Source organism: Homarus americanus, unplaced genomic scaffold (assembly GCF_018991925.1).
Source record: "Homarus americanus isolate GMGI-L3 unplaced genomic scaffold, GMGI_Hamer_2.0 scaffold30535, whole genome shotgun sequence".
In the NCBI taxonomy this organism is placed as follows: domain Eukaryota; kingdom Metazoa; phylum Arthropoda; class Malacostraca; order Decapoda; family Nephropidae; genus Homarus; species Homarus americanus.
In genome coordinates, this window is record NW_024732440.1 from 887,144 (window position 1) to 915,078 (window position 27,935).

At 40.5% G+C, this 27,935-nt stretch overlaps 1 protein-coding gene across 3 annotated transcripts in view; it reads left to right on the top strand.

Annotated features, from left to right (window-relative positions):
• Positions 1-27,935, top strand: part of LOC121868734 (putative uncharacterized protein DDB_G0291608) — a 50,798-nt gene extending 22,863 nt beyond the window's left edge. For all 3 annotated transcript variants that reach the window (XM_042369603.1, XM_042369604.1, XM_042369605.1), the window contains 4 exons: positions 15,566-15,708; positions 16,889-19,288; positions 23,805-24,041; positions 25,758-27,935. In XM_042369603.1, coding sequence (XP_042225537.1) covers positions 15,566-15,708; positions 16,889-19,288; positions 23,805-24,041; positions 25,758-25,816 — 2,839 coding nt within the window. In that variant the 3' untranslated portion in view covers positions 25,817-27,935. The remainder of the gene's footprint in view (positions 1-15,565; positions 15,709-16,888; positions 19,289-23,804; positions 24,042-25,757) is intronic.

Consider the following 27,935-nt stretch of genomic DNA (forward strand, 5'->3'; position numbering starts at 1 on the left):
TGACTGTTTTTGTTTAGCTCATGGGGGATAATTATAACCTCAATTAGCTCAGGTACACTTAAGACCACATGTAGTGTAAACCTGTGCTCGGGGAACTGACTCGTGTGTCTCAAGGGTTCATATTATTGATCAGGAAAAAGGTTTGTTGGTTCTAAATATTATTAATCCATCTTGTTATGGTTCAGTTGATGGGTGGGTGTATTATTGCTGTATAAAAGGTGAAGCCGAGTATAAAGTTGAGAGTGATGTGTTGGGGCCTCCAGTACCTCTAACACTTATTAGTAGTAAGAGAGGACGCGGGTGTTGTATTGTCGTTAATTTGTAAGTAAATAAGAAATACTGTAGTGTTGTTTGGTAACTAGTTTGTATTTGGAGATTATTATTTCATATTAATGGTATCGAGAAGAAGCAGTTCAAAAGGTCACACTAAAATATTCGTGCCTGTAATTCCCTCCCAAGTGGAGATGTAAATTTTCACTGATAACACAAAAGTGGCGTCGAAATTACATGGAAACTGTAAAGCGCCAAGATTCGTTCACATAGTATACCTTTGGTGGATAAGAATTAAGTTAGAAGCATTGTGAACCTGGAACCTCAACTCGCCTTGAGTTTGCCTCGCGGTTCATCAACACTCGGCCGACAAGCTTGACCACAGTTGTGTATACAAACGCAGTCCTCCGCTCACTGCTGACGTGATGATTGCTGGCGGATGTGTGTGTATTTAGCTCTGTTTACCAGTGTTGTATCCCTAGGCTCGGCCAAGCTCGAGGAGGACCACCCAGTATTTTTAGTGACTATTGATAAATCATTGTGGTAGCCAAGCTAATCAGTCCTCAGTAGAAGACAAAACTATTTCTACAGACATCCACATGAGTGAGTTGTGCAACGACCTCACCTTGGACTACATAATGCACACTCACCCACTTTATAATTCAGTTTTGGGAATATGTATAATATAGTGGAACCGTAAGTCTCTCCTTGTCCTTCCTTACACAGTATTTTCCGTGTGAGGGATCATCTATTCCTGCAGCGTCGACCGTCCACCCCAGACTGACCACCACCCGTCCTCCCCCTCTTACACAACCAACTTACAACACTGTCTGTCTACATTCTCCTCCTCTCTGACCCTAAATGAAAGTAAGAGCACGGTTCCCCGGCACTACGCCTTCCTCACGAAGGTCATGGTCACCCCACAACCACCTCCCGTCTCCCTCTCTCCCCCTTCACTTCTCACGGGGACTCTCCAGGTTAGACTCGCCTTCCCTCCCGTCTCCCCTCTTCACTTCTCACGGGGACTCTCCAGGTTAGACTCGCCTTCCCTTCCTTCTTCCCGATCTTGTCCATCTCACGTGTGATTGTAAATATTTATGAGTTCAGTTTGACAGACAAGAGATACACCTTTGACCTACCAATCTCTGTTCTGTTATCTCGTGTTGTCTTTTACAGCTCAACAACGACTGTACTGCTGTGTTGCCTGACCCTCGTACAGTTGCAGAATCTCCAACTGATTGATAAATTCGTAGAGTCGTAACTGTTTTGCAATCAATCTGTGTGCATTTGGCTTTCGGACATTAATTCTCCCAGGTGAATGGTAGTTGTTGTCCAAGCACCACCTCTTAACGACAGTCATTAACTGGACGTATAGGTCTGCCACTTAAGTGTTTCTGAACATCAAGGTTCTCCCTAACTGTGGGGGTGTTACGAGCCTATGTCATTGATTGCAAAGTGTGGTTAAGTTAAATGGTATAGAAAAATTGCACCGAGTCGACCGTAATTGGTAAATATTCTCGCGTCTCCAGGAACAGGGAATGGATCACCTGAAGAATCGGCACCCCAGCTTATATCACCTAAACCACCCGAACGGTATTTGGGGGAGAGTGGGGGGGGGGTGAGGTGAGGTAAGTTAGTGTTAGGGTGGTTAAGTTAGTGTAGTAAGTTAGATTAGATTAGGGTAAGTTAGGTTAATGTTAGGTTACTTTATCATGCTGTTCACTTCTCTGTCGTCAGGATATTATGTTAGTCATTACTAGTAGACGTTATCTTCATGGTGGGGGGAGGGGGAAGGGTATTAGATCCAGTTATCCCAAGGCTTTAGTCCGGCGTGAAGGAGGGAACATAGCGGTCACATGTTTGTTTGGCGTCGTGGCCTTGTTGTGCAGGATATAAATACATGATATAAAATAATGTCAAGCCTCCTCGTGCCTCGAGTAGTTTCCTGTTATGGTTATTTTGTCTTTTGTTCAAGAGGATAAGGGAAGCGTCAGGCTCTATTGTTACGGGTTAAAGATGGTGAAAGGAGAGGAACTTGTTATTGTCGTGGTGATTAGGTTAGTCGTACGCCCGGCAGAGAGAGGGAGAGAGACGACAGAGAGTACGAGAGAGGGGGGTGGGGGGTCAGGGGTCACAGGTAAGACAGCACCTGACTGATGGATTGACTTACCTGTGAGCAAAAGGCACAAAAATATACTGTTATACCCCCAGAGTACTTGCTATCCAGAAATCGTGAGGTGAGATAAGATGGGGTGTCTAATCTTCAGGTGATTGGGGGGTGTAGGCAGTCCAGGTACAGGAATAGTCGTCTTGAGAGTGACTCCTCTTTCCTTTCCCATCCCTTCTCTTTTACTTTTCCTCTCCATTCCCCTCCCCCTCTTTCCCTTCCTACCTCATCTTTCCTCTCCTTCCCTTCCCCCCTTCTCCTCCCTCTTCCTCCCTCTCCTCCCTCTTCCCCCCTTCTCCTCTCTCTTCCTTTCCTCCAACCACTGACACCTTAATACATAATAAATACTATATTATGAATAGTATCCTAATTGTGGCACTTCCCTAGTATATAATGGTTTGGAGGGAAGGGGTAATGGTGGTGAGATTAGTAGTGGTGGTGGTTATGGTTGGGTGTTAGTAGTTGTGTGATGGTGGTAGTGGGATGGTAGTAGTGTGTGATTGTGGTAGTAGTAGTAGTAGTGTGTGATGGGGAGGTGATCGTAATGGTGATAGTGATGGTGGTTCCCGGTGGTGGGGGATATGTGTTGGTTTAGGAAGGTCATGTGTTTACTGTGTACGTTGTCTATTGTGCTTTTAACCACCGACATGTAGGTAAACGAGCTTGTTATGTAGGTCGTTCGTTACGTCACCGTCAAACACAACAATAATCGTTGGTGAAAGGATGATGATGGGAACAGCTTTTAATACACAGGCTGGTTGTTGATGTGACATTGTAGTCTCAGGTCCGTGGCTGATAAGAGACGAGAGGTGGGCCACAAAACTCTTGTGGAAATATGTCTTGTGGTTGACTGAGGTGCCTGGTGTGTTGAAAAGTACTTAATAATTACTCCTCGTGGCACTACTCAGGAGGACGGAGTGCCACTGGGTTAATGATGTATGTATTGTGTGTTAGTAGGCACGGGCTTCATCAACAGGTATATACAGGTAAACTTTAGGGTGATCAGGGGATGCTTTTCACACCCCACCAGGTATCAACGACAGGTGAAGATGGGGGGAAAGGTTTGGGTTACCCGATGATTTTTTGACAGTTTTATTTTGGGTGTGGAGACAGGTGTACCAGACGGCCACCTGGGAATACTGGGGGATCACCTGGGTATATTTAGCAGCACGCACGCACACACACACACACGCACGCACACACACACACACACTGGTCATGACGACAAACCCCTTATCCTGTGGCTTTTCATAATAGCGACATTGATAATAATTCATTTACTTAGGCACGACTCAGTGTAGTGTACGGGTGATGTCAGTGGTTTAAATTCAGGGTCGTTGATTGTTCTGCGGTGAAACATGGTGAGTCTCGAGGCAGTAAGGAAACAGTGACACACGACATTGAACAGTGGTGGTACATGTTGCATAGTCACGTAATATAATCTGTTAAAACAAGACCCGGGATAGGAGAGACTGATGTTACATAATCTGCTATAACAGGACCCTATATAACAAGACCTGGTGCATTAGGAATACCCAAGGTCAATATAGAATACCGTTCACTTAAGAATTACGTGACATCGACCTGAGCAGGTAATGGCCAGGTATGTGCACCTCACCCCTCTTAATGTTACGTCACAGGACCTGTCATTATCCAAAATTACGTGAACCACAAGTTAACTTACCCAGTTGTAGATTACGACAGAACTTGACCCAGATGATCTTAAACAAGGTCCCTCACTCCCCTGAAAATTGTACTTGGGGATTTTATCCAATTGAGATTTAATGTTCGTGGAAACCTGACCAGAGGAAGATTACGTCGGCCTAATTAGAAACTTTTATTTGTTTCATTTTTACACAGAATTGAATTGCCAGTTCGATGACTCGTTTAAAAGTCAATTTTCCCCCACCCAAATAGAGTCAATTTGAGAGCAATTGTACCCGTTACCCCACCAGTCCACAATATGTATTTTGGATATTTTTTCCCCACTTTTATTTCCGAAATTGTATCCAGTTCCATTCGCCCAACGGTGGAAAAAAAGTGATGGGATAGTGAAGCCTCCATCAATGTGGCCGGCCTGCATCAGCACTAATCACCACCGTGTACCTGCAGCCACTATTTTTTCCTCCCATTTTTGCCTCTGTCCCCTGAGTTGTGCGCCGCGCCTGCTATTGCTACCACAAGCTGTAATCTGTCTCTGGTAACATCCATCGTGGTCATATTTTTAGTGGCGAGGAAGTTGCTGTCGTCACGAGGGGGGGGGGTGTTGTACCAGGTAACAGAATTTAAGTTTCAGAGGCACACACACACACCTTAACTACTGCGACACTGATTCCACATCTTGACTGGGGATATCACCTATCCCTCGCTGTACACTGATGATATTAGTTTTTTACCTGCCTGTAGATGTACTGTCGTGGCGGGCTACTTATTATGACAGGTGAGAGTTGAGGATGTGTGTGTGAGACTCGGAGTAGATAAGGAATAGGGAGGGTTCGAGGGATGGAGGGGGCAGTCCCTTTGGAGCGTGAGAGGTAGGAGTGAGGGAAAGTGGCGGTGAGGTGGACGACCTTGAGAGTGTTGGGGCAGCTTTATATTTCAACTCTGGTCGCCGCCGCCGCTATCACCACCTGACCTGACCTGACCCAAGCCCCTCTCACTTGTCTTCCCCATAGTTCTGTTCACTTTCACCCGTCTAACACTAACCAAACACCGCACACTACTTTAGTACTCTCAGGTTTATTAATGAAATAGAATGGATGAGTTTTTCTTCACTGTTTTAGTCTTATATTAGTTCATTCTCTCTTATACGCAGGTGTATTGATTTGCACCAGCCTGTCTGTCCGTCCGTCCATCCGTCCGTCCGTCACAAGTCTGTCAGTAGGATTATGTAATATTAACCCGAATAGAAGTGGAAATTACGGTTTATATCTAGAAGTGTAAGTAACAAGAGTGCAGAGGTCTTATTGCAACTATTGTATATCTTGCGCTAGTCAGGCCGCACCTCGATTATGCGGTTCAGTTCTGGTGCCCCTATTATAGAATGGATATAAATTCACTAGAGTCGGTGCAGCGAAGAATGACAAAAATGATTCCGGGACTTAGAAGCCTTCCATATCAGGATAGGCTAAAGAAACTTAACTTGCATTCCCTAGAAAGACGAAGAGTGCGGGGAGATATGATAGAAGTATTTAAGTGGGTGAAAGGAATCAATAAAGGGGATATAGATAAAGTTCTTATAATATCCGAGCAGGATAGGACTCGGAGCAACGGATTCAAGTTGGATAAGTTTAGGTTTAGGAGGGAGATAGGAAGAAACTGGTTCACAAATAGGGTGGTGGACGAGTGGAACAAGCTTATCAACTTTGTAGTAAGTGCGGGAACTCTGGAAAGTTTCAAAAGGAGGCTAGATAGATTCATGGATGATAGAGAGTGGTAGTAACTCTCGACAGGAGCTGCCATGCACAAGCCAACCGGCCTATTGCAGACTCCTTATTTTCTTATGTTCTTATAAATGTGTATATACCCGTGAGGGCTTGGGTGTACTATACAGACACTGACGGAAAAAATACTTCCCCTTGCATGAATATTATACATAGGTCCTACTCGAAGTCGGAATTATGCATTAAAAGAAACAAATACGTAAATGTATGTACAGTATGTGTAAAAGAGGCCCTGTCAACTATAAAACAAAATGTATCCTTCCTGGGCTTAAAAAATGGATCACCTGAAGAATTGTCACCCCAGAGGTTGGCAGGGTGACAATTCTTCAGGTGACATGAAGCCTTTCTCAGGCTGGGCTCCATTCAGTGTGTGGAGCCCAGTCAGACAGTGCACCAAAGAGCCACCTAGGCTCACTCCCTCCCTCCGTACCCTTCCTTCTCTCTCTCTCACTTTTAGTTCTCAACGCAAGTTCTCACACACGGTGACGGCCCCTTGCTCTTAGATTACTGTGTGTGTGTAAGGAGGAACCACCTGACGCACGATAATAGTGACAGCTCCTCCAACTTTCTTCCTGGTCACCTTCTCGCTCTACCACTCCACCCAAGCACTCAGACTACCACTCACCCACTCACTCAGACTACCACCCACTCACTCAGACTACCACCCACTCACTCAGACTACTCACACACTCAATTACGCGATAACACTTGTCTAAGACCAGTGAAACCGTAATACAGAAGTGACTGTCTGTCTGTCTCTCTGAAGTACCACCATCTCCTCCCTACGTTGCACGGTGGGCGAAGTGTGATGAGCAAACGCCGACTCTTCCATCATTTATACTCGCTGCTGTTCAGGGTTTGTTGTCATTTTGTTGTTATTTACATTGACTATTTTGACTAAACATACTCTTATCAAAATATGTTAAAGATGATGTAGGTGGGTGGTGGGCTGAGTAGCGTTCTCCGACGGTGGGTGAGTTAGTGAGGAAGGAAGAACGGTAGGAGGGACAGGTAATAAATTGAGGGTGGGTGACGCAGCTGCAACACACTCCTGGGTACCGTATGCCCTTCACTCTTACCACCCAGGCCACACGTTACCTCCCTCACGGCATCCTTGAAAACGAAAGTGGTGGAGAGAGACGGGGAGGGCGAGGGTGACGTTTCTGTGTGTGTATATATGTCTCTCTCTGTCGCAAGAATGGTCATGGTAACGTTGACAGGATTGTGTGGTTGGATAAAAAAAGGAAAGGGTAAATGGACGGGGACAAAACGGAAATGGGAAAGGGGGAAGACGAAAGTGGCGAGTGGTGGTCGTGAGTCATTGTGTGATGCCCGGAAAAATCCCAAGAGACAAACGTTTCCTAGTAATACACACACACACGTTAGTGGCAATATGTGGTGGACTGTAACTAATATTAGAGCCCCGGATGTCTGAGAATTACTACAACATATATGTAAATTTCTCTGTTGTGCAAAAAGCCACATATATACTTCAGAATATGGTCCTAGATAACTCATGAATATATACAGTTATGGTACAGATGTTATACGTATGTTGTAATATTATGTCGTAGGTGTCTTGTATAAGTGTATGAGTTTATAAGAGAAGCTGTGTCGTGGGTGTGTTGTGTATGTGTGGTAGAGAAGCTACACTTGTACATTGACACATAGGTTCGTGTAGACATGAGGTGTAGAAGCTGTACATCTGCTGTGCGTGTTTATATGATCAAACGCAGGTGTTGGCTTGTACTGTACCTCGTGGGTGCGGTGTCCAGGTTTAGAATCTGGGTGACAAGTGTTTTCCCCATACTGACACTTCTGCTCCCTGGGTAAAGTTACGTACACGTCGAGAATGAATAATGTTGAGACTGTCACCTGGATATTGTATTGTGGGTGAACCAAACTGTCTGATGAAACAAATATTAGTGTACATTTTAATTTATTTTTGTGTACGTGCGTATTTCTGTAAACGATTGGGGGAGGGGGGGGGGTAAGAGTGAGTGATCGTGGTCAGCAGGTGGTAGTGACAGCCAACAGTAGAGGTGCACCAGGAAACTCGCAGGTAAAAGTAAAGTCCGCAAGAAGTGTGAAGGTTTAATCACAGGCTGGCGATGGTTCACCCGAGCGTCCGCCGACAGGCAACATCATCGTCATCATACTCATACTCAAAGTAGCCTTTCTCTCTGCCTTTATTATCATGTACGACTCTATAATCATTCTTTCATCATAAGTTGTAACATATTCTAAGTGCCGTGCACGAGTATCATCTTCACCCCCCTCCTGGGCGTGTTAAAAGGGGTCGAGTCTGTACCTGACGGGGGAGATGGTTGATGTATCACGGTGACAAGAGCATAAAAGACATGACTAGTGCTGCCCTTCCTTCCTTCCTTCACAGTCAGTATTTACCGAGCTTTGACAGGATGGACGAGTGGATAGAAGAGGCTTAAACTCTCGGTCCACACACTGGTCATGATGGAGGAAGAGTGATGGCTTACACTCCCTGGCTACCCGGCTGGACCAAGAGCATGTTGACTAAGAGGATTATTATCAGCGTTGTTGCTGGGGAAATGTACATGTAATATTTTGTACCGTGGAGCAGGGAGCTGTTCCTCAGGTGTGGGGGAGGGGGGTGTTCCGTCCTCACCTGGGGAACCTACCTGTCACTTGTGTTATTAATTATTATACCTACAGTGTTTAAGTATATTCAACCAAAAAAAATTACCATTGTCTTTACTGTTTAGGTAGGTACAGTTTTTTTATCGTAAATGTAACTTATAACCTGTTGGTGGTGGTAAGTTACAATTTCTCTACACGAAAGACAACCTCATATATTAGATAACGGGTTGAGTTTAGGCATACATGTACTCCAATGTTTTATTCTCGAGTCTTATACTGTATATCTATACAAGTATGAGTAACAATTCACTCGTGGAAATGCATACAGTACTAAGAGTGTGTGTCTACCTATAGAGAGCCTGTGCCTGCTGTACCGTATATACCACATGGCATTTTAGACGAGGGAATTCGCCATCATATTAATAGTGTTGCGACAGTAAAGGGCGAGCGGCCACTTGTGTAAACACCAAAAAATTGGTGTGGGCGGTGGTGGACCTTCTTCTCTTGGGTGCCCTCCACGTGCCGCCACCGAGCACACACCCCTCCAGCCAGCGATCCATCTCATTGTCCACTCAAAAGCCACACCCTCATGACCACCACACTCCCTAGCTCACCCCGTAGTCCTCCTTAGACAGCTGTGATGAGTAAGTACATGAGGCCAGATGTAGGAATGACTGTACACCCCTTTAAGATATTTTCGTTGTTTCTTATTACTTATCATAGTTGTGGTTATGACTGGTGGTGTTATAAGGTGGAGTATCTGGTGGTCAGGTTTTTCTGGTTGGGTGGCTTTACTGGCTGATGTGATTGTTGTTTGGTGAGGCGGCTTGGTTGATTGTTGTGTGGTAAGGTGGCTTGGTTGAGACTTGGCTGATTGTTTTCGTGTGGTTTGGTGAACCTCTCAACGCTGTGGGGACTGACTGAAGAGGATGGCTGGTGGACCCTTGGGAAGTATTTATACCTGCTGACGGTAATGTTAAGAGTAGTGTAGTGTAGTGTGTTCCCCTCCGCGTCTGTGTTGGTCTTGATCATCTCCAACACACTCGCTAGGATCATGTGAAGATTTGGCACCCCCAGCTTATTTAACCTGTTAATTAAATACCTGAACGCTGCTTTAGAGGGTTGGGTTAGGTTAGGTTAGTGTGAGTTTGTTATATCATCAAGGGAAATAAACTGGGGTACCTGCTCTTCACGTGATTCAATTCTGTTTAAACATGTATCGGTGTCTCCCAATAGTTGAAGATGTGGTGTGGGTAATCTGGCTGCTGACTTTACTAACACAGATATTTGGCTCCAATGATTGCGTACAGGCAGTCTAGTCAAGGGGAAGTGTAGCGTATGGATCCCCCCCGCCCTTCTCCACCATCACCCCGCCGTATACTGTAACGTGCATTGCTCCATTGTGGATTGCTGTATCTGAGGTATTGTCCCTGTGTACAGTGCCTTCTGTGTGTGGTACATTTGTAAATGCTCAAAGTGGCTCGATTAGCTGAGGGGGGGGGTCATGTATGTTGTAAATATGACCTAACTATCCACATAATAATGTATTTGTGATGTTTATTGTATTAGCATTAAGAAGTGTACACAACATAACAAGAGGTACCGGTAAAACGCCATTAAAAAACCATTCAATATATATTCCCTAGCACGTACATTGTCTTCAGTACCATTCACAAAGCCATACTAGTCAGGTTATTAAGTTTAACACCCGGTAACCTACTTTACTCGTGTACCGGGGTGGCGGGTCGACTTAATATAGAGGTTACTGGTGGCGGGGTGAAGCCTACGATGAATGGCACTGTGCCAACCTCAGCCAGTCACGCATGCTGCTCACATCATCCCAAATTAACCACCTTTGTGTCTATAACGTGAGATATAACTAACGCCATTTTATGCATTTGGGGGGGTGGGTGGTGTTGAGAGATTTAAATGTTTTATGACTCGGCTAAAACTAATGTGATTCTGTGTAACCTTCAGTTTATATTTATTAGGATATGTAAAACTTGTACTCGGAGGTCTTGTCTGTGTTTACTGGTGTTCGTTTTGTTTGTTTATATATCTAGTTATATGCACATTAACTTATAATTTGATGTAGGCAACAAATACACCCTTTTGACTGTGCAGGAGAAGAAGCAGTGATAGTAGTTGTAGTAGTGTGCGTCAGAAATAGGCCACTCCACAAACCTCTTCACATCTTCAGTAAAGAATTTAATCAACAAGTCCTTGACGTGCTACTACCTACTTAACAATGAACTGTGGGGACTGGGTGCGTCTTGCCCCCCTTCTCACCAAATCATATTCTACCAGATTTTCACACTTCTTAGGATAACTTACCTTTCTTTGTGCATATATATATATATATATATATATATATATATTAATATATTATCTGTAACCACGTTTTAGTTATGTAATTGTGCCGATTTTTTCACAGGCATAGTGATGTGTTTTATGCACAGAAGCACAGCCTTTAAAATTAGAAACTGGGTCACCTTGGCTGGTTTGCAGATGCTGAACTGTGTCACTGCACACGTAAACAAACTAAAGCAAGGTTATCATAGACAAATTATCACTCTGGAACATTGTGCACTATTAGGACACACACACACACACACACACACACACACACACACACACGAGAACTTAGGAATCGGCTCAGGGCGTCACTCGTACTGTATGGGCCCCGCGTCACATAATTACACACACAAGTATATATCCGCTTCCTCTGTCATCACTGTATTAGTAACCAATTGGGTATTACTAACACACTCACGCCAGGTATCAGTCACGCTTTTGGTCTTCAATGAAGATTCGAACCTAGCACGATAATCACTCCACCACCGCTTCTGTTGCTAAATAGATTAAAAAAAAACAAATTCTACTTGATATATTATAATTCCGCACGCACGCGCACACACACACACACACAAACAGAAACAGTGAAGATCCTTCAAAACTTGTGTAAATAATGTTAATGCCGCCGCTATCACCATTTTTTTCGTGGTCGTCTTGTGCTTCATCTCATCAACACACTATACGGCCAGACGGAGATTCTTATGCAGCAATCCCTATACAGTATATTAGTGGAAAAAAGGAGGAGAAAGAGTATGCGTGTAGTGGTGAAAATAATGAAAATAAAAACTAATAGTAATAATACCTAAACTATAACTACAATAATATTAAATAACGCTTCTTATGAATTGGGTTTAAGTTACATTTACATCGTCATACTGTCACACACAACAAACGTGTGTGTGTGTGTGGCTGTGGACAGTAACCTCTCTTTTTGGTGGAATTGTATAATAATTTTGTTTTTCTTCCATTTCAGGTAATGGTGGTGGTAGTGATAGCAGTGTGGTAACTTAGAGGGGTTGGGTGAGTACTTTAACACACACACACACACACACACACACACAGTCTCCCCGTAGTTGGTGGAGGACAACACATATACGAGTATTTGTTGCTTCAGGGAGGGAGGAGCGACGTATTCCCGGTGGAGCTGTGTGACGCTTCCCAATACTGGTGGTGACGTCTGGGTGGTGGTGGTAATGGTTGTGATAGTGATGTACTGGGTGGTGGTTATATAGTACTCGTAGTGGTGGTAGAGTAGGTGTGATGAGTGAGTGGTGTTGGATGGGTGAGGGGCCTGTCTGGAGTGTTTCAGCATAGGCGGTAGTAACCTCAGGTATGTAAGTCATGCAGAGCGCTGGCTGGCTGTCTTGGTGACGTAACATGGACACTGGTACTTCCTGGTCACTGTACTGTGTCACCCATGATAACGCCTTCCTCCTTCCCTGCATGTTTTCCTAACTCTCACTTCTAGCTTTAAAGAGGGTCCTAATTTAGCATTTTTTAGGTCAAAAGTTCAATTAACTGTTTAATCCGAGAAATATTGTAATCATTTATGTCGTTAGTAGTCTTCTACACACACACCGGGTTTCGTGGAGGAAGTCAGTAACAACATGAATACTGTACTGTATTGATGTAGCGGAAGTGGCCTGGGTGTTGTGGGAGGTAAGCATGTCAGAGGTAGAGAGGACTGTGAAGGTGTGTGTTGCACGGCGTTGCATCACACGTTTCTGTCAGGCGATGTTCCCCTCTTGATCGTCGCCTAGAACCAGAAAGAGTGGTTGATGGCCAGTAGGATGTGTGGCACTAGCTTGATGAATACTGTCCTCTGATACGATAATAATAATTTACTGTTTATATGTGATAATAAGGGATAAGAGTATACATTATATTAGGTGTAATACATAAACCAGTACAAAGAATTGTGTGAAGAAGTGCGAGTACAAGTGCGACTTCGTGGTGCATATAAATCATCATTATTTAGGAGTTAAATAATTGGTTACCTGAACAACGATGTTTGGGATGGTATAATATCGGCGGGGAAACAAACTCACTGAATCTTTATTATTAAGTTACAGCAGCCATAGAAATGCCCTCATGTGTGGCAAGGACCATAACAGTGGGAGGGAGTACAGGTAGCTCTGTTATGGTGATGGGAAGGACCTTACACTGTTGTCCTCCCTCACTACACCACTTCAGCAGTCTTCCAGTGTGAGGTGGAAGACTCGATTATTTATTTATACATGTGTATAGTACTTGTTTCTTGCTAGTGCTGTAACACACACGTAAACACACTGCAAGTCACCCAATTTTTGCATCTGCAGGAACTATATATTGTAAGTGGAAAGTTAATATCACCCAGACCTTACAGCGAAGGATAAAACCTAGAACACAAGACTACTTTTTTTGTTCAGGAGAGAAAGGGTCTTATGAGGGATATTAAGCGATCTGCTGAAGTGATGTAGTGAGGGAGGACAACAGTGAAAGGTCCTTCCCATCACCATAACAGAGCACTCCCAGCTACCTGTACTCCCTCCCACTGTTATGGTCCTTGCCACACATGAAGGCATTTTTATGGTTGCTGTAACTTAATAATAAAGATTCAGTGGCTGGTGAAACCTTTCTATGTTTCTGTGTTTTCATTGACCAGTGAACAATTTAAAGGTTTAAATACACTGTAGCAATTTCTTTAATCAGTTTAAAATACACATCTTCATTTATATTAATTTTTTCACACCTTGTCATTTATAGAAGACATTGTTAATTTCAGTGTAAGTGGTTCATCTGGACTACAACAATGAGCTAAAAGTTAAATTTCCATCTCCTATTTAACAGTAATACTGTGCACTATACAGTACTTAATGTCATACCTTTACGAGATCATTCGCCTCAGAGAAAATAATAAGGACCCTAAACAGAAAATTGGGATAATTTTTCCTGAATTCTGGGTAGATATTGGCTTCTACTAACCCCCTGTTATTTATTGTTTAATATATATATATATATATATATATATATATATATATATATATATATATATATATATATATATATATATATATATATATATATATATATATATATATATATATATATATAAATTTTTACAGCACCAGCAGAAACAGAAGCAATAGAAACAGGGCATTTTCTTGGTTGGAAAAGAAAAATAGTGTGGCGAGACCTCTATAACACCCCAGCAGTATCTCAGTGGTGGGCAGCAGCCGAAGAAAGCTTCGTGCTTATTGTCGATCACATGATTTGGGCAAAATGTGTCCTAGTCATGGTCAAAATATACTGTACCTTCGACCATGGGTACAGTCACCCACAAAAGTCCTGTCACCCCTCTTCCGGAACCATGAACTCCCTGATTCAGACTCGGGAATCCGAAGCATTTATGGAGAGAATAAATGCATGTGTCTACTGCTTCGGGTTCATGAATTTGAATCTTGGGGTTTGTGGAGCAGCAGGAGAGCTGACAGGCCTTTTATGGGTAACTGTACAAAGTGTAGGAGGAATGCACAGACCAGGCTGGCTTAAGTGATCACTCATTCAGTGAGCGGGAAAACACAAGGGGCAGGGCAGGGTCAACCGATGAGTCAGTCAGTCAATCAGTCAGATGTGGAGAGCACCGTGGACCTGGTGGGTCAGGGCTGCCTGTTGGTCCAACCTGCCACACAACTCTTGCTAAAAATGGACACCCCTGATTCACCTCTTACCTCACTCTCACGTGTGCCACCACGCCGCCCCTCTCTCCCCTTATACACACACACACACACACTCTCACCCTCTTCTGCTGCTCATCATTGGCATGGTTGTGACTGATGTTGGTGATAGCAGGAATTGTTGTGGATGGCTGTGGTAGTAGGTATAGTTGTGGATGGTGGTGATTGTGGTAGTAGGCATAATTGTTGATGGTAGTGGTAGCAGCCAGCAGGTATAGTTGTGGATGGTGGTGGTTGTGGTTGTAGGTACATTTTGTAGTTACACAAACTTTTCCTGAAAATTGGTACTCAAAATATGCTTGTGAAGGAATTGGTGACTTGGGTTCACACCTGTACAGGACTGTATCATAAGAACAGAATGGCCCAGAATATCAGTACAGTACAGTACATGTCTTACCTTTTACAGGAGTTATGACCTACTTCGTCTTCATGGCAGTGGAAAACCTACTGTGGATTCCTTAGAGCTTGTAGAGGTAGAAATGGGTTTCATTATACAGTATGAAGATAAAGGACTTGTAAGATATATTAGACATTATTTTAATATGAAGGCGATGATAAAAAGGGTCATTATTCATTAACTGATGAAGGATAATTATGTCGAATTTATATGTGTATTGACCAGTATACAATACTATACAGTACTGAAAGTTAAGATGACAGTAAACTGAACTAGCTAGATCATCTATGATAATGTAGGGAGAGGAAAGAGGATTAAGGGGTCAACACCTGTAGAATTAAATGCAAGGAAAAAATGATGAAGTACATTGATAAAATGGTATAACTTTATTGTGTAAGAAGCCATCTAAAGACCATTTTACTGTCGTAGCCCTCTGAGAGGCGAAGAATGTATTGAATTTAATTAATTTTAATTTTTTACTCTAATTTATGTGATCAAAACAGATTTTTTGATGCCTCATATATAATATTCAAAAAGAGTGGAATTGTTGAACCATCCCCACTTGCATACTATTAAGTTATATACTGTATCTTTCCTTCAGATTGTCTCCTGTATCATCAAGGAAAGAAAACAGCAGACATAATCAGTCGTGGTCATCAAACAGCCCTTCAGGCAGGGGCAACCCAGAGAGGATGCCAGTAACCATGCCTCCAGAGCACTACACTGACAATAATCGTCGTCGAGGTATGATGGATGAACTTCATTGTTTTCAATCTTGATTTATAATTTTTTTCATCTTTCACATTGACCCGAGACATGGCTGCCACTTGTGTAAATGTCCAACAGCAACAGATGGACTTAATGTGTACAGGAGGAACACTACTAATGTACAATATAATATACAGTACTGTATACTGGATTTTGTTTTGATGGTTATAAAAGATGAAGACAAAAAGGGAAAGGGAGGATGAATGGAGTAGGATTAGGGTGTACATACAGTACAGGTTAAGGCATAATTTCCTAGGCAGGGTAATTACCCTCTCCCCAGTGATCTGTGCTTCATGTTAACCTTTTTGTGAGTTCTTTCCTCCCTGCTCTATCCCATAGGTTTTTTTTCAGTAAAAAAAAAAGAAGAAAAAAAATGCAGTAGGTGACAGATTTGTTACTGTATTTATAACCTCAACAGCCATCCTAGAAATCAATCATCACTAAATAAATGTTGCTAACCCATTATTGGCTTTTATGGAGGGTCATAATTATAACTCCTGGCTGGGTTTCTCTGCATTATGTCTGGTTTGTTTTTGATGTGACTGGTGGGAAATGGTGTGCAGATAGCCGCAGAGGATCCAGCATCCTATTAGCTTCTAAAGACAGAAAGAAATATGGTAGCAATACTAGGTTTGAGTGGCAACAGTGTAGGAGTGATAAGTTTGATCAGCTGAACCCATGGGAGTACTGGGGATATTTAAAGAGCCCATTGTCAGAAAACTCTGTTGATGCTACTGCAGGCCCAATTTGCTCCTGTTGGGTAATTCTGGTAGTCCTCATGAAAGAGTTAAAGGAGGGGGGGGGAACAAATCAGGGCCAGGAGACTCATAACTTTGCACAGTAATCATGAGTGGCAGCCATTCATTTTATTTGTTGAATGTGTGATTTTTTAACTGGGAAATTTAATCAAATAATTTCTACAACCCAGATAAGTTTAATTAACCTATTTGTACCAATACACGATCAAAGCTATTCAATTGTTTACATTTTAATTTATTTGTATTAAAACCCCACCCAAAACTGGTTCTCTGCAGAATTCTGCACTGAACTGCATAAGAACTTGTATATTTAGAACAGGAGAATAGATTTGTATCTAGATAGAAATGATATAAACTGCTTGTAGTTTATAAGAAATAACGTTGATTATTTATTACAGGTAAAGCATCTGCCCAGATCTACAGACCTCCACCAGCACGCAGCACAAAAGAAGACACCAATTCCTGTCAACCTCAGCAGCCTCAACAGTGTCCTCATTATCAACACCAAGAGTCTAATCAACAGAAACAGCAACAATTTTATCAGCAACACTATAATTCTTATCAACAAGATTCCCATCAAGATCAGTACCCACAAGAGAACCATTATCAGCAACAACCAAATCATCACCCATACCAAGTACCCTCCAGTAGACAAAGAACAGATAGTGAGAGCAGTAATATGACTACAAGTGGGGATTATCAAAACAAAGGAAGAGGTCGACGACCTGACCAAGTATTGTATGTACCTCGAGGGAGACGCAATGTCCTTCCTGACTGCAGCTCAGCACGGGGTACACCCACGCCCATGCATGATTATGAACATATTCCTAGACCTCCATCTCCAACATACTCTGTATGTTCTGTGGCCTCAGAATTCAGTGGAAGAAACAGATATAATAACAAACAGGGAAGCCATCAAGGTAGTCAGTTATCAGTGTATGAGGGTGAAACAGATAAAGTAAAAGGAAAACCTCCTATATCAAAGGGAGACTTCAGTAGAGAGTCAACTCCTGGGTATGGCAGAAACAAAGGTGGAGGAGGAGGAAGATTTAATTCTCAAACCCTTCAGTTAATTGAGCGCTGTCTAAATCAGGACTCGGAAACAAGACATAGTGAACATTCTCATTGGGAAAATGATTCCATTAATAGTTCTCCATCCCCCAAAAACAACAAATCAGTTGGTGTTAGTGGTGGAGGGGTTCAGAAGAGCCCCACTCCAACTCGAGATATTCACAGTGTGCACAGTAAGGAGAATGTTATTCATCCAGTGGAGTCTAGTCAGCGGTCAAGAAGGAGCAGAAGAAATCGTAGGAGACATTCCCGTAGTAGAGAACCTAGTGCTGACCAAAATAATGATGCAGGTAAAAATATGGGCACAAAAGGCTCTGTTTGCCATACCTCAAACAACAGGGATCAGTACAATAATGGTCTGGGAGATAGAGGCTTTGGTAGTTGTGAGAGAGTCTTTTACAATAGCAACTACAACACAAGTCATGAACGTTATGATCGGGGTTATGACAACTACGATCGCTACTGTAGTATTAATAATAGTCGTACTAGTAGCCGTAATTCTAGCCGAGAACGAACACCTCAACAGAGCCCCAGTCACAGCTGGAGAGGAGGCTCAAATCCAGCAAGTCCTGCCAAAGGAAATGTATATTATCATACTGGGACTAGAAATTCACCAGGTAAACCTCCCTCTGGAAGACTTGGGTCTCTACCTAATGTTGCATTTGAATTTGGAGATGGTACAAGGAGAGCAGCACTCCAAGCTAGTGAGGAAAATGTGAGGTGGCATACATTACCTGTTAAACACCACAAAAGTCCAAGTGGGGGTTCTCGTTCATACTCTGTTGAAAATTCAAAAACTGAAGAAAATAGAAGTAGTTGTAGTATATCTGACAGAGTAGATCAGATTACATTAAATGGAATGAATCAAAATATCTGTGATGAGATGGATCAGGAAGTGTCCTATAATAGGAGTCAAGATACTCTTGACAACTGTGGAAAGGATAACCATAGGAATAGTGACAATTTATCCCCCTGTGACATTGAGAGTCCACCTCTGAATGATGTAACAACCAGATTAGAAGAAACTTCACTAAATATTGAAAGTGATCCTAAAGGAAGTTTGATTGATAGCTCTTTTAATAATTCTGTCTGCTCCGATCAGTCTGTTGAATCGTCAAATTGCATAGAAAAAGATACAAAATGCAAACAGAATTGCAGTGTCTTGAACAATCAACAAAGTGATAACCAATATGAGGCCTCAGATGTCCCAAGTGGAATGATTTCAGAAGAAGAAGTTTTCTATGAGGCTGGGACTGAGGTAACTGTCACAGAATCAAGAGAGGAATCAGCGGAGGAAATGACATCATCAGATAATGATGTGAAAGAAGGCAAAATACAAATCAAAGAACAGGTCACTGAAGAAAAAGAAGAGAAGAAGAACTTGAAAAAGTTTTCCTTTAACTGGGCTGATGAGGTTGAAGATTCTTGGGACAACCTTTATGATGACACTGGTGAATGTCTTGCTCCTGATATCAAACGTCAGCTTTCTGATTCCATTGGAGATGTCAAGCTAGAGAAACCAGCCAATGATTACTATACATATCAACCAAAAGAGCCACAAATAAACGAGGAAGAGTATGCTCACGTTATAGAAATCTATGACTTTCCTGTATCTTTCAAGACTCAAGATTTAATGATGGTTTTCAACTCATTTCAAAACACCGGGTTTGATATTAAATGGGTAGATGATACCCATGCACTAGGAATATTTGCCACAGGACTCATTGGTGAGTACCACTATATAAGTCTCTGATATTATTTATACTTCTACTGTACAGTACAGTAATTACTTCATATGGTAGATTTTAGATATTTTTTAACAGTTTCTCTTGAACTACTGCCGAGTTTAGAAGTGGTCTTATTCCCATTTATTCTTCTCAATTTGTATAGATTCATATTGCCAGGATTATTTAGCTAAAATAGGCGACCAAGTCTTTGCTCAGTATCATTGGCAAGGACATTCATAGGGAAGTTCAAAACTGTGATTCTTAGTGCTGCCAGAGGTGGAATGTTATCTATGGGTCAATTAAATATAGGGTTGTATATCATTACTTAAGAATGGTTCTGTGTCAAACGAATACAGTGATATCTCCATTAGCTGGGACAATTGGTGCAGAGCACTTCCAAGAGACGACTCTCTCAAAGTCGGAAAAAATCCCTCATTCCCGGAATTTTACAGGTAACGGAAATTTTTTCTCGGAAGTTCCAGAAATTGCCCATTACATCAACTTTCAAACCCAGAAAAATATCCCTCATCCCAGGAATTTTCCGGTACTGGAAATTTTCTCAGAATTTCCAGAAAATGCGCCTGATTTTTATCTCTCAAACCTGGAAAAAACTCCTCCATCCTGGGAATTTTCCAGGTAGTATTGGGAAAAATTTCTCAGAATTTTCCGGAAAATCGTTTATTCCAGCTTTGGGAACTATTTTCCGAGAAAATTCCAATTCCGGGTTTGAGGGAACGGAGATATTACTGTATTTTTTTGCTATTTGTTTATGCTCATATCTTCATGAAAATTAGTACATGTACATACAGTACACTGTAGAAAATCATTTGTGTAATAGAATAATACAAAAACCATGTGGTAAAAGTATTTTTTACTAAAAATTTTGAATGTTAAAACTTGAAAAAAATAAAATAAAATAGCTGCTTTTTTTCAAATTTCTGAGAGCACTATGTTTTAAATAGTTTAACACTCATATTAGTGTTAATTTTTTAGCAAGACACCAACATCATCAGATGATGAAGCATAGATCTGGTCTTCATCATCAGGTAGCATCTTGAATTGACTGGGGGGCTGTCAAATTACATTATTCTCAACTGCACTGACATACATTTTGATCATCCATGATCATCAGGACCAAAATCAAGGCCAATGTAACATTCTTATATAGTAGTGTAACATAATTGCAACATTTTACTTGCCTCACATGGTGGAATGCGACAAAGATCAGATGACTTGATTTTTCCCTGTGGTAAATATAGCAAAGCTGCAGTACTGTATTGACGTTAGAGCTTGTGGGCTGACCATACATTGAACAGACAGATTATTTTATAACTAAGTAAACTACAGGATCCACTGTCAGAACTGCTGAGCTTGCTGAATGCAGTCAGGAAGTGTTGATTCTTGACCATGAGGCCATAAGGTCTTAACTTTCGTTTCCTCGTAAATCCTGCAGTGTAGTTGCTGACAATAAAAACATGGAAAGCAAGCAAGGTAGAGCAAACATTTGATCCCAAGACACTTGCCAGACCTGTTATGTCAATAATCCTTGTATTCAATGAGCAGGTTCCTGTATCCATCCAGATATGATCACCCAAATGTGTGGCAAAATGAAGCAGGAGCACAAACACATCAATGTCACTAGACCTGACAACTATATAAGGAGAGATGTTCTTCTCTGACAAAATAGACAGGGAACTTGTTCACATGTTTGCTTCCTCCTGGTAATGCATTAGCTTTTCGAACACAATGTTTGGTAACCTTATCTTTGTTTACATATTTATTGCATACAGTACATGTGCAGAGGCAAAAAAAAACAAAACATTTTCTCTTTCAGTATTACCTTGTATCTTTTTTTAGGCCCATTCTTCTGCAAGGAATTTCAGTAGAGATGTTTTGATTGATCTTGGCAACAGAGCTTGCTTGAAGTCAGATGGCTAGGTATGGGATAAGCAGATAGATCATCCTCTCGATCAGCTCATTCAAAATCCTTGATTAATGGCACTTTTGAATAGAATTATTTTGGCATGCCCCCAAATGTTTCTTGTAAGTTTGGTACAGTACGTAAGAAGTACAGGAACATAAAGTTTATAAGTTACTGTGCATGTCAGTGGCTATCATCCGAAGGCTGCACCTAACTTTCGCATCAGTGAAGATTTATCTGTTTTTGTTTAATTTCCTGTCAGTGTGTGCTATTGAGAACAGTACTACTACTGTCAAAGGGACAACACCTGCAAATCCACATTTTGTTGAGCTGCAACATACAGCAGTCACCCAAATAGATTATGTATACACAATACTTCCTTCATTTTGAGATCCTTACAGCAAACTTTCATGGTAATGGCATCACAGGTGAGGTTCTTCACTTTTCCTTTTGGGATTGGATTGTCAAAGATGGTATATACCCTTCTTGAATTTGTTTCTAATTCATCTGCCCAAGCCACCCCTTTTGAACTGCATTAAAAAGATCATGTGGAAGCACATTCTGGTGTTATGTGATATAATTATGTGTCTTCTTTATCCTTAGTGAATGGGTTGAGGGTGGATGTAAGATTCTGATTGTCACATTTGATCCTATAAGGCTTCCAGCTCTTGAGAACTTCACTCGAGTTAATGAGAGCAACCATATCTAACAGTAATCCTACTATTACTCCTCGTCTGGAGCATGTAATGGCCCATCTTTTATGAGTCTGTATACACTCAGTGAAGGCTGCAATACCTGTGTGCCTTGATGCAGCATCTCTATTTACTGTTTGTACTGATGTAAGACCTATGGGGCTTTTGGAGACGTGCTTATCAGTTCTATAGACAGACAAGCTTTGGCAAGGATATCTCTCACTCTTGGATGTATTAAATCCAAGAAAGTGAAGTTCAGATATAACACCACCGAAAGAGCATAGTTGGGTCTATGTACAGTAAAGAAAATGGGGATCATCTGCTTAGGTGCATATGCAAACAGATCTTTCATTAGTCTAAAGCAACTAAACTTGAACTAGTACTGTAGAGTGTATCAAAAATCTTAATTGAGATATCTGGTGGACTTGCCTGGCCATCCCTAAAGTCATCTGTGTGTTTAAGGAAGAGACAAACTTCTACTATGCTGTTTCTTCACCTGAGAACTGCAGTAAACAGCCCTCAGAAGCACATCCTTTTTGTAAGTGTGGATTCAAATTACCACAGTGCCTTTTCCATAATTGTATTTGAATCAAGTTTAAAAAAAAAAAAAAAATCCCCTAAATATTGCAGTAATATGGGTGGATTTTGACTCGCTCCCCTTTTCATTGCTAACCTGTGGGCAGTCAGGCAATGACAAGTAATTCTGGATGATCATTATCTACAGTACCAGTATAACAGATAATTAGATATACTGTACAGTACAAGTGACAGAAAAGCATTTGCCTCTACATGTTTTGTTTTTGCATTGTGTTGGGTCCACTTTTATGGTAAGGCTCTGTTTAGAAATTCTTGCTTACACTCATGAGTGTTAATGAACTTGTTTTTTTATGAAAACCAATGTCTCCTATCCTGGTAAACATGATAAGTGTCATGATGAGCCAGTGCAGCAGCCTTCACGCTGTTCTAGGGACTGGTGTAGCCACATTTACCTAAGATCTTTTAGCGCACTTTTCTAACGGAAAATACATTACATTTTATGTGAACTACACTGTTAGTGGATGTAAATGGTTGCTGAAAATCACTTCTCAGTACTCTTTCGGCCACTCTAGGGCATAGTATTGCTTGTACTAGTATCGTTTTTTGTAGCTGTCAGGTTCCTCTTGCTGTAACTGCTGCTTGAAGTTTTGTCCAAGTATCAGCAGTGAAAGAAATAATTTGTTAAATGATTGTCTTTACACTCACCAAGGCAGTGTAGAATAGCACACACAACTAAATCACGCTACAAATAATCTTATACCCTGTATATATATATATATAAACAAATAGCACCAAAATATTTCCTCGACGCACAACCAAGTAATGACATACTGTACTGTACTGTACAACACCCTATCTTAAATTAACCCCTTAAGAATAAGTTTTGAACTCTATGAATGCCCTATCCAATGATACAGAGTAAAGAGTTGGTTACCTATTTTAGCTAAATGAACCCTGGCTAATGTACAGTATATAAGGGATTTATTTATGTTTTTAACCAATTTCACTATTAGCAAGAACACATCTCCATAAATAACATATTACTTTGACCTCTTTTAACCAATATTTCACTTGGCTGACCAGCCTCAAGAATGTATCTCTTCCGTTATATTTGTTATGATATTACAGTACTGTATATAAGTCACATACATTACACACACACAATTTAGTATTTTAATTTGCTTTTCCTTTGTAAAGGTATCGGTCATCACATACATTATGTTTAGTTATTTAATCCTCACATATACAGTATTGTTCCATCCCATATTTTATTAACCTGAAGGAAACTTTTCATTATACTGTATCAAGGCTGTTTCCTTTCCTACAGGTACTGTAATTTTTACTGAAATGCATTACTTTCTTCCAGCTGCTGAAGCTCTCAGCATTGACCATCCATTTTTGAAGACTCGTTCATTAGCTTTAGCCACCAAGACATCTAAGGCTAAGGCTACGCGGATCACAGAGGCCCTTTTGCCATACAAGCCACGCCCTGCAACCTCAGCATCCCTGGCTCGTAGATTAGTATCAGGAGCTCTTGGTTTAAAAGTGAATATCTCCCGAGAGGTTCGTGAAGCAGAGAAACAGAAACTCAAGGATGCCAAAGGTAATATCAGTTATAGTATAGTACTGTATATAGATAGTAAACTCAAATTATCTTAACGGATAAGCTCTTTTCCCCCTGATGAATGTGATTGGTGGGCTGTGGGATGGAGAGCTCTGGGGACAGTAAGCCATCTTTTTGGAGATCAGTCTGAGTTGTATCCCCATGCTGGAATTACCTGGCTGGTGAATGGCGGTTTGCCCCCTTGTACACTCACACACATTCTCTCTCTACCTATTTCCTTTAAACTTTCTTACTTTCTCAGTCTATACGGTACTTCTTGCCAGCCTTCTGCTTACTCGTTGATCTCCCTTCTGTGGTTGTACATATGAATGTATCATAATTCAATGACAAAATTATTCACACAAGCCTACAGTGAGAGGGAGAGTAAACAAAGATTCAAGGGCCCAGTCATTCATTTTCAAATCATTAAAAATAATGCACATGCATCTGAGTTGTTATATAATATCATCATATATCTAATACTGGGAAACATTCTAAACATACTCATTTGGGTTAGGCATTCAAATCCCATTCCTCAGGTAATAATTTATAATAGCCAACTGGGTAGCCGCTTTTGCTTGCATAAATACACTGACATCTAATTACTCATATCAGTGCTTAAATCACTACTCCTATCAGCTAGATTTATTACAAAATTTTACTTACTGTAGATGGTGAACTGCTACAATCCTTGCTTATAAATTCCTCATTCATTTCAATTGTTACATTCTTTGCAGTGTTTGGTTGGTGTTAGAATTTTTACTTTTGACTTTACGCTGCATCCCTCTTGCTGTTGGGTCTTTCTGAAAGCGATTTATTGACATGAGTATGGGTTAGTAGCTAATTCTCAACATTGATGGCTAACACTAATTTAACAACAACTCAGTTATCACCACGCTAGGCCTCAGAGAGGGTCTGGATGGTAAGAGTTTTCTACTTTTGGCTGAGAGCTCAGCAAGTCTGTTGCTGCAGCAGCTTGCATAGTCATACATTCTAGGCCTTCTTTATATCTTTGTCATTTCAAGCTACATGCACATCTTAACTTCAATCAATGTTTTCAGATCATAAGTGTTCAAGGTAGGGAGATGAAAATACAGTACATATAGTACAGTACAGCCCCCCCAAAGTTTGCGGATTTATATTTCGCGGTCCCCCATTATTCGGGATGACACCCTGGATGTACCCAAGAATGTCTGTGGGTAGTTTTAAAGTTTTCGGCATTTTCACGGCTGGGAAAGGGAGCCATTCGTTCTAGACACAGTAATTTCCTTAACCTGTATTGTAAATATGTGTGTGTCACACACGCACAAAACACATACAAATACTGTAAATAATAATTGGAAAATCCTCTCACAAATAGTCAGAAACAAATTAATTAAAAAAGTGACAGTCTACCCTCAAGTCCACTCGGTGCTTGATTACTTTATTAATGAAGCACGTACTTGAGGGGAGACTCACATTTTTAATAAACTTGTTTTTGATAATTATTTGTGAGAGTATTTTCCCATTATTATTTATTTGTATGCAATCTGTGTGTACACACACAACACATATACAATACAGGTAAAAGAAATAATTGTCCTAAGGGCAAACACAGAAGGGAATATACATTTCTTTGTACACAATTAAAAATTTAACCCCCCAGTAACCAATAGGCATAGCCACAGTAATTCCACTTTTCCACATTAATATCAGCCTTCACTACTTTTCTTTCAGCCCGCAAGAAGTTGGCAGCCAAGCAGCGTTTGGATGCATGGGAAGGGAATCTGACGTGACGTAATGGATATCTCGATTCGGTCATGTGATACGGGACATTGCCAGTATATTATATGAAGAGGATTCTGAGATACTTTACTATGGCTTCCCCTTAAGGTGTAAAGTAATTCAATATTCATAACTTAGGAGTACTGTGCAGTATGTGTATTGGTGTACAGTATTGTACATAGAAATGCCTTTATCAATTTAAATTTCTAGTATAACTACAGTACAGAACTGGAAAAATATTTTTAAATTGAAAATCTAAACACAGGATGTCTGGATATTAGACTAAATTTGCTGTAAAAAAAACTTATATGTTTCACCTTTGTATCTGTAGAGTGATGTTTGAATACTTTTAATCACATTCATGGATGAGAAGTGAAAACAGGGAGGGGCTCCATAGGATAATAAGAACGAAGTTCGTCCATACCCTCAGTGCATTACTAACAAATATTTTCTTGCAATGAATGTATGCATGTACAGTATGTGTAAGGTAAAATAATCCACCCTGCTGCAATGCGGGTAGAGGCCAATAGGATATAGGTTGGAGAAATAAGGTCAAATCCTACGGTGAAGTAAAGTCCATGACAGCACATCACTCACTCACTGTACTGGTGTTATTAGGACTTGGATCTTAGGAACATAGGGGTTGTCATTATAAGGGCCCCAATTGTATTCAAGTCCCTAAAAATAGTATTGTGAATCACACTATACTAGGATCATCATGATAACTTTTCACCTACCAGCCAGAATGAGATGATGGCCAGCTAACTACCTCAGTAGCCTGAGACGGACTTGAACCGCAAAGTATGTACCTGCTACCTCAGCGCTCCACTGATAAGTCCAATACTGATTACATAGAGCAAGTGCCTGAGGTATGACTTCCAACAACCCTACTATGATGTGTTAGGTCTGTTGTTTCATCACTTTTCATAACGTTTTCAAAGAAAACTAGAAAATATATAAATACAGTATATATATACAGTATATATATATATATTATGTCTTTTATGGCATTTATTGTTTTACTATTTGTATAATGTTCATGGATTCATTTAAGTTGCCAATATTGTGTAAAAAGTTTAATGCATGACCAAACTTACTAGCGTGTTTGAATGTCATAGTAAATTGAAAATTGATAGAAATCTTCATAAAGCAATTATTTTACTATTAGTATATACAGTATAGGTGAATCATGTATTTTGGTATGAAATATAATAGAGGGTTTGATGTTTAGTGTCAGTAAATTGATATTATTCATAACAATAAACAAATATTGTACTTTGCATAATTTCATGCTATGCATGTATTAATTATATTATACTAAATTACAGTTTGAGATAAATTGAATACTGGTGGTCCTTTGCAATTGAATTATAATTTATTATTTATTTATTTACGGTTCCAAAATAATTTATTTAGTATTCCAAAGTGTTTAAAGCAACACTAATAGTCATATAGCTACAATTCCTTTTGGGGCATTATAAAGTTTTAGTTCTTGGTGAAACTTGGTGGATTGCTTATTTGTAAGTCAAGAATACCACAAACCTAGGCATATTTCTTGTGCTTAAGTAATTGATAAAAGTGATGACAGTGTGCATGACTAGCTTCATTTAGTTGACCACTTATGTAAAATTTGGATATAGCATATTACCTGTTTTAACAGATGTGATGTCATCAACATTTGGAACTAACATGTGATGTCATATTCATATAAGGAGGGGAATAGTGGAAACATAGTGCAATATACTGTGAGACTTTAATTCACAGTTTGTCTTGTATAATAACTGCTTGACTATGATTGAAACAGTTTTGTATGACATGGTAGTTTGACAAGCTGTTGCTGCTTAAAGGGTATTTTTGCAATCATCAATATAAAATTATTCTGTATTGAATATGCAGAATTTTGATTGAAGTTACAATAGTTTGTGAATAGCCACATTTTAGTTTGGCAGTTTTTAGTCATTAATAAGATGAAATAGATCTATTTCTCCAACAGATGCGGAGCTTTTTTCTCCCCATACTGTTATCAGTCAGTAATGTGAATGATGTGAATTTAGTAATATATATTTTTGTACATCTTTCACATACTCTTTTTCTCCCAGAAACTTGTCAATAAATATTTGATTCGTTTGA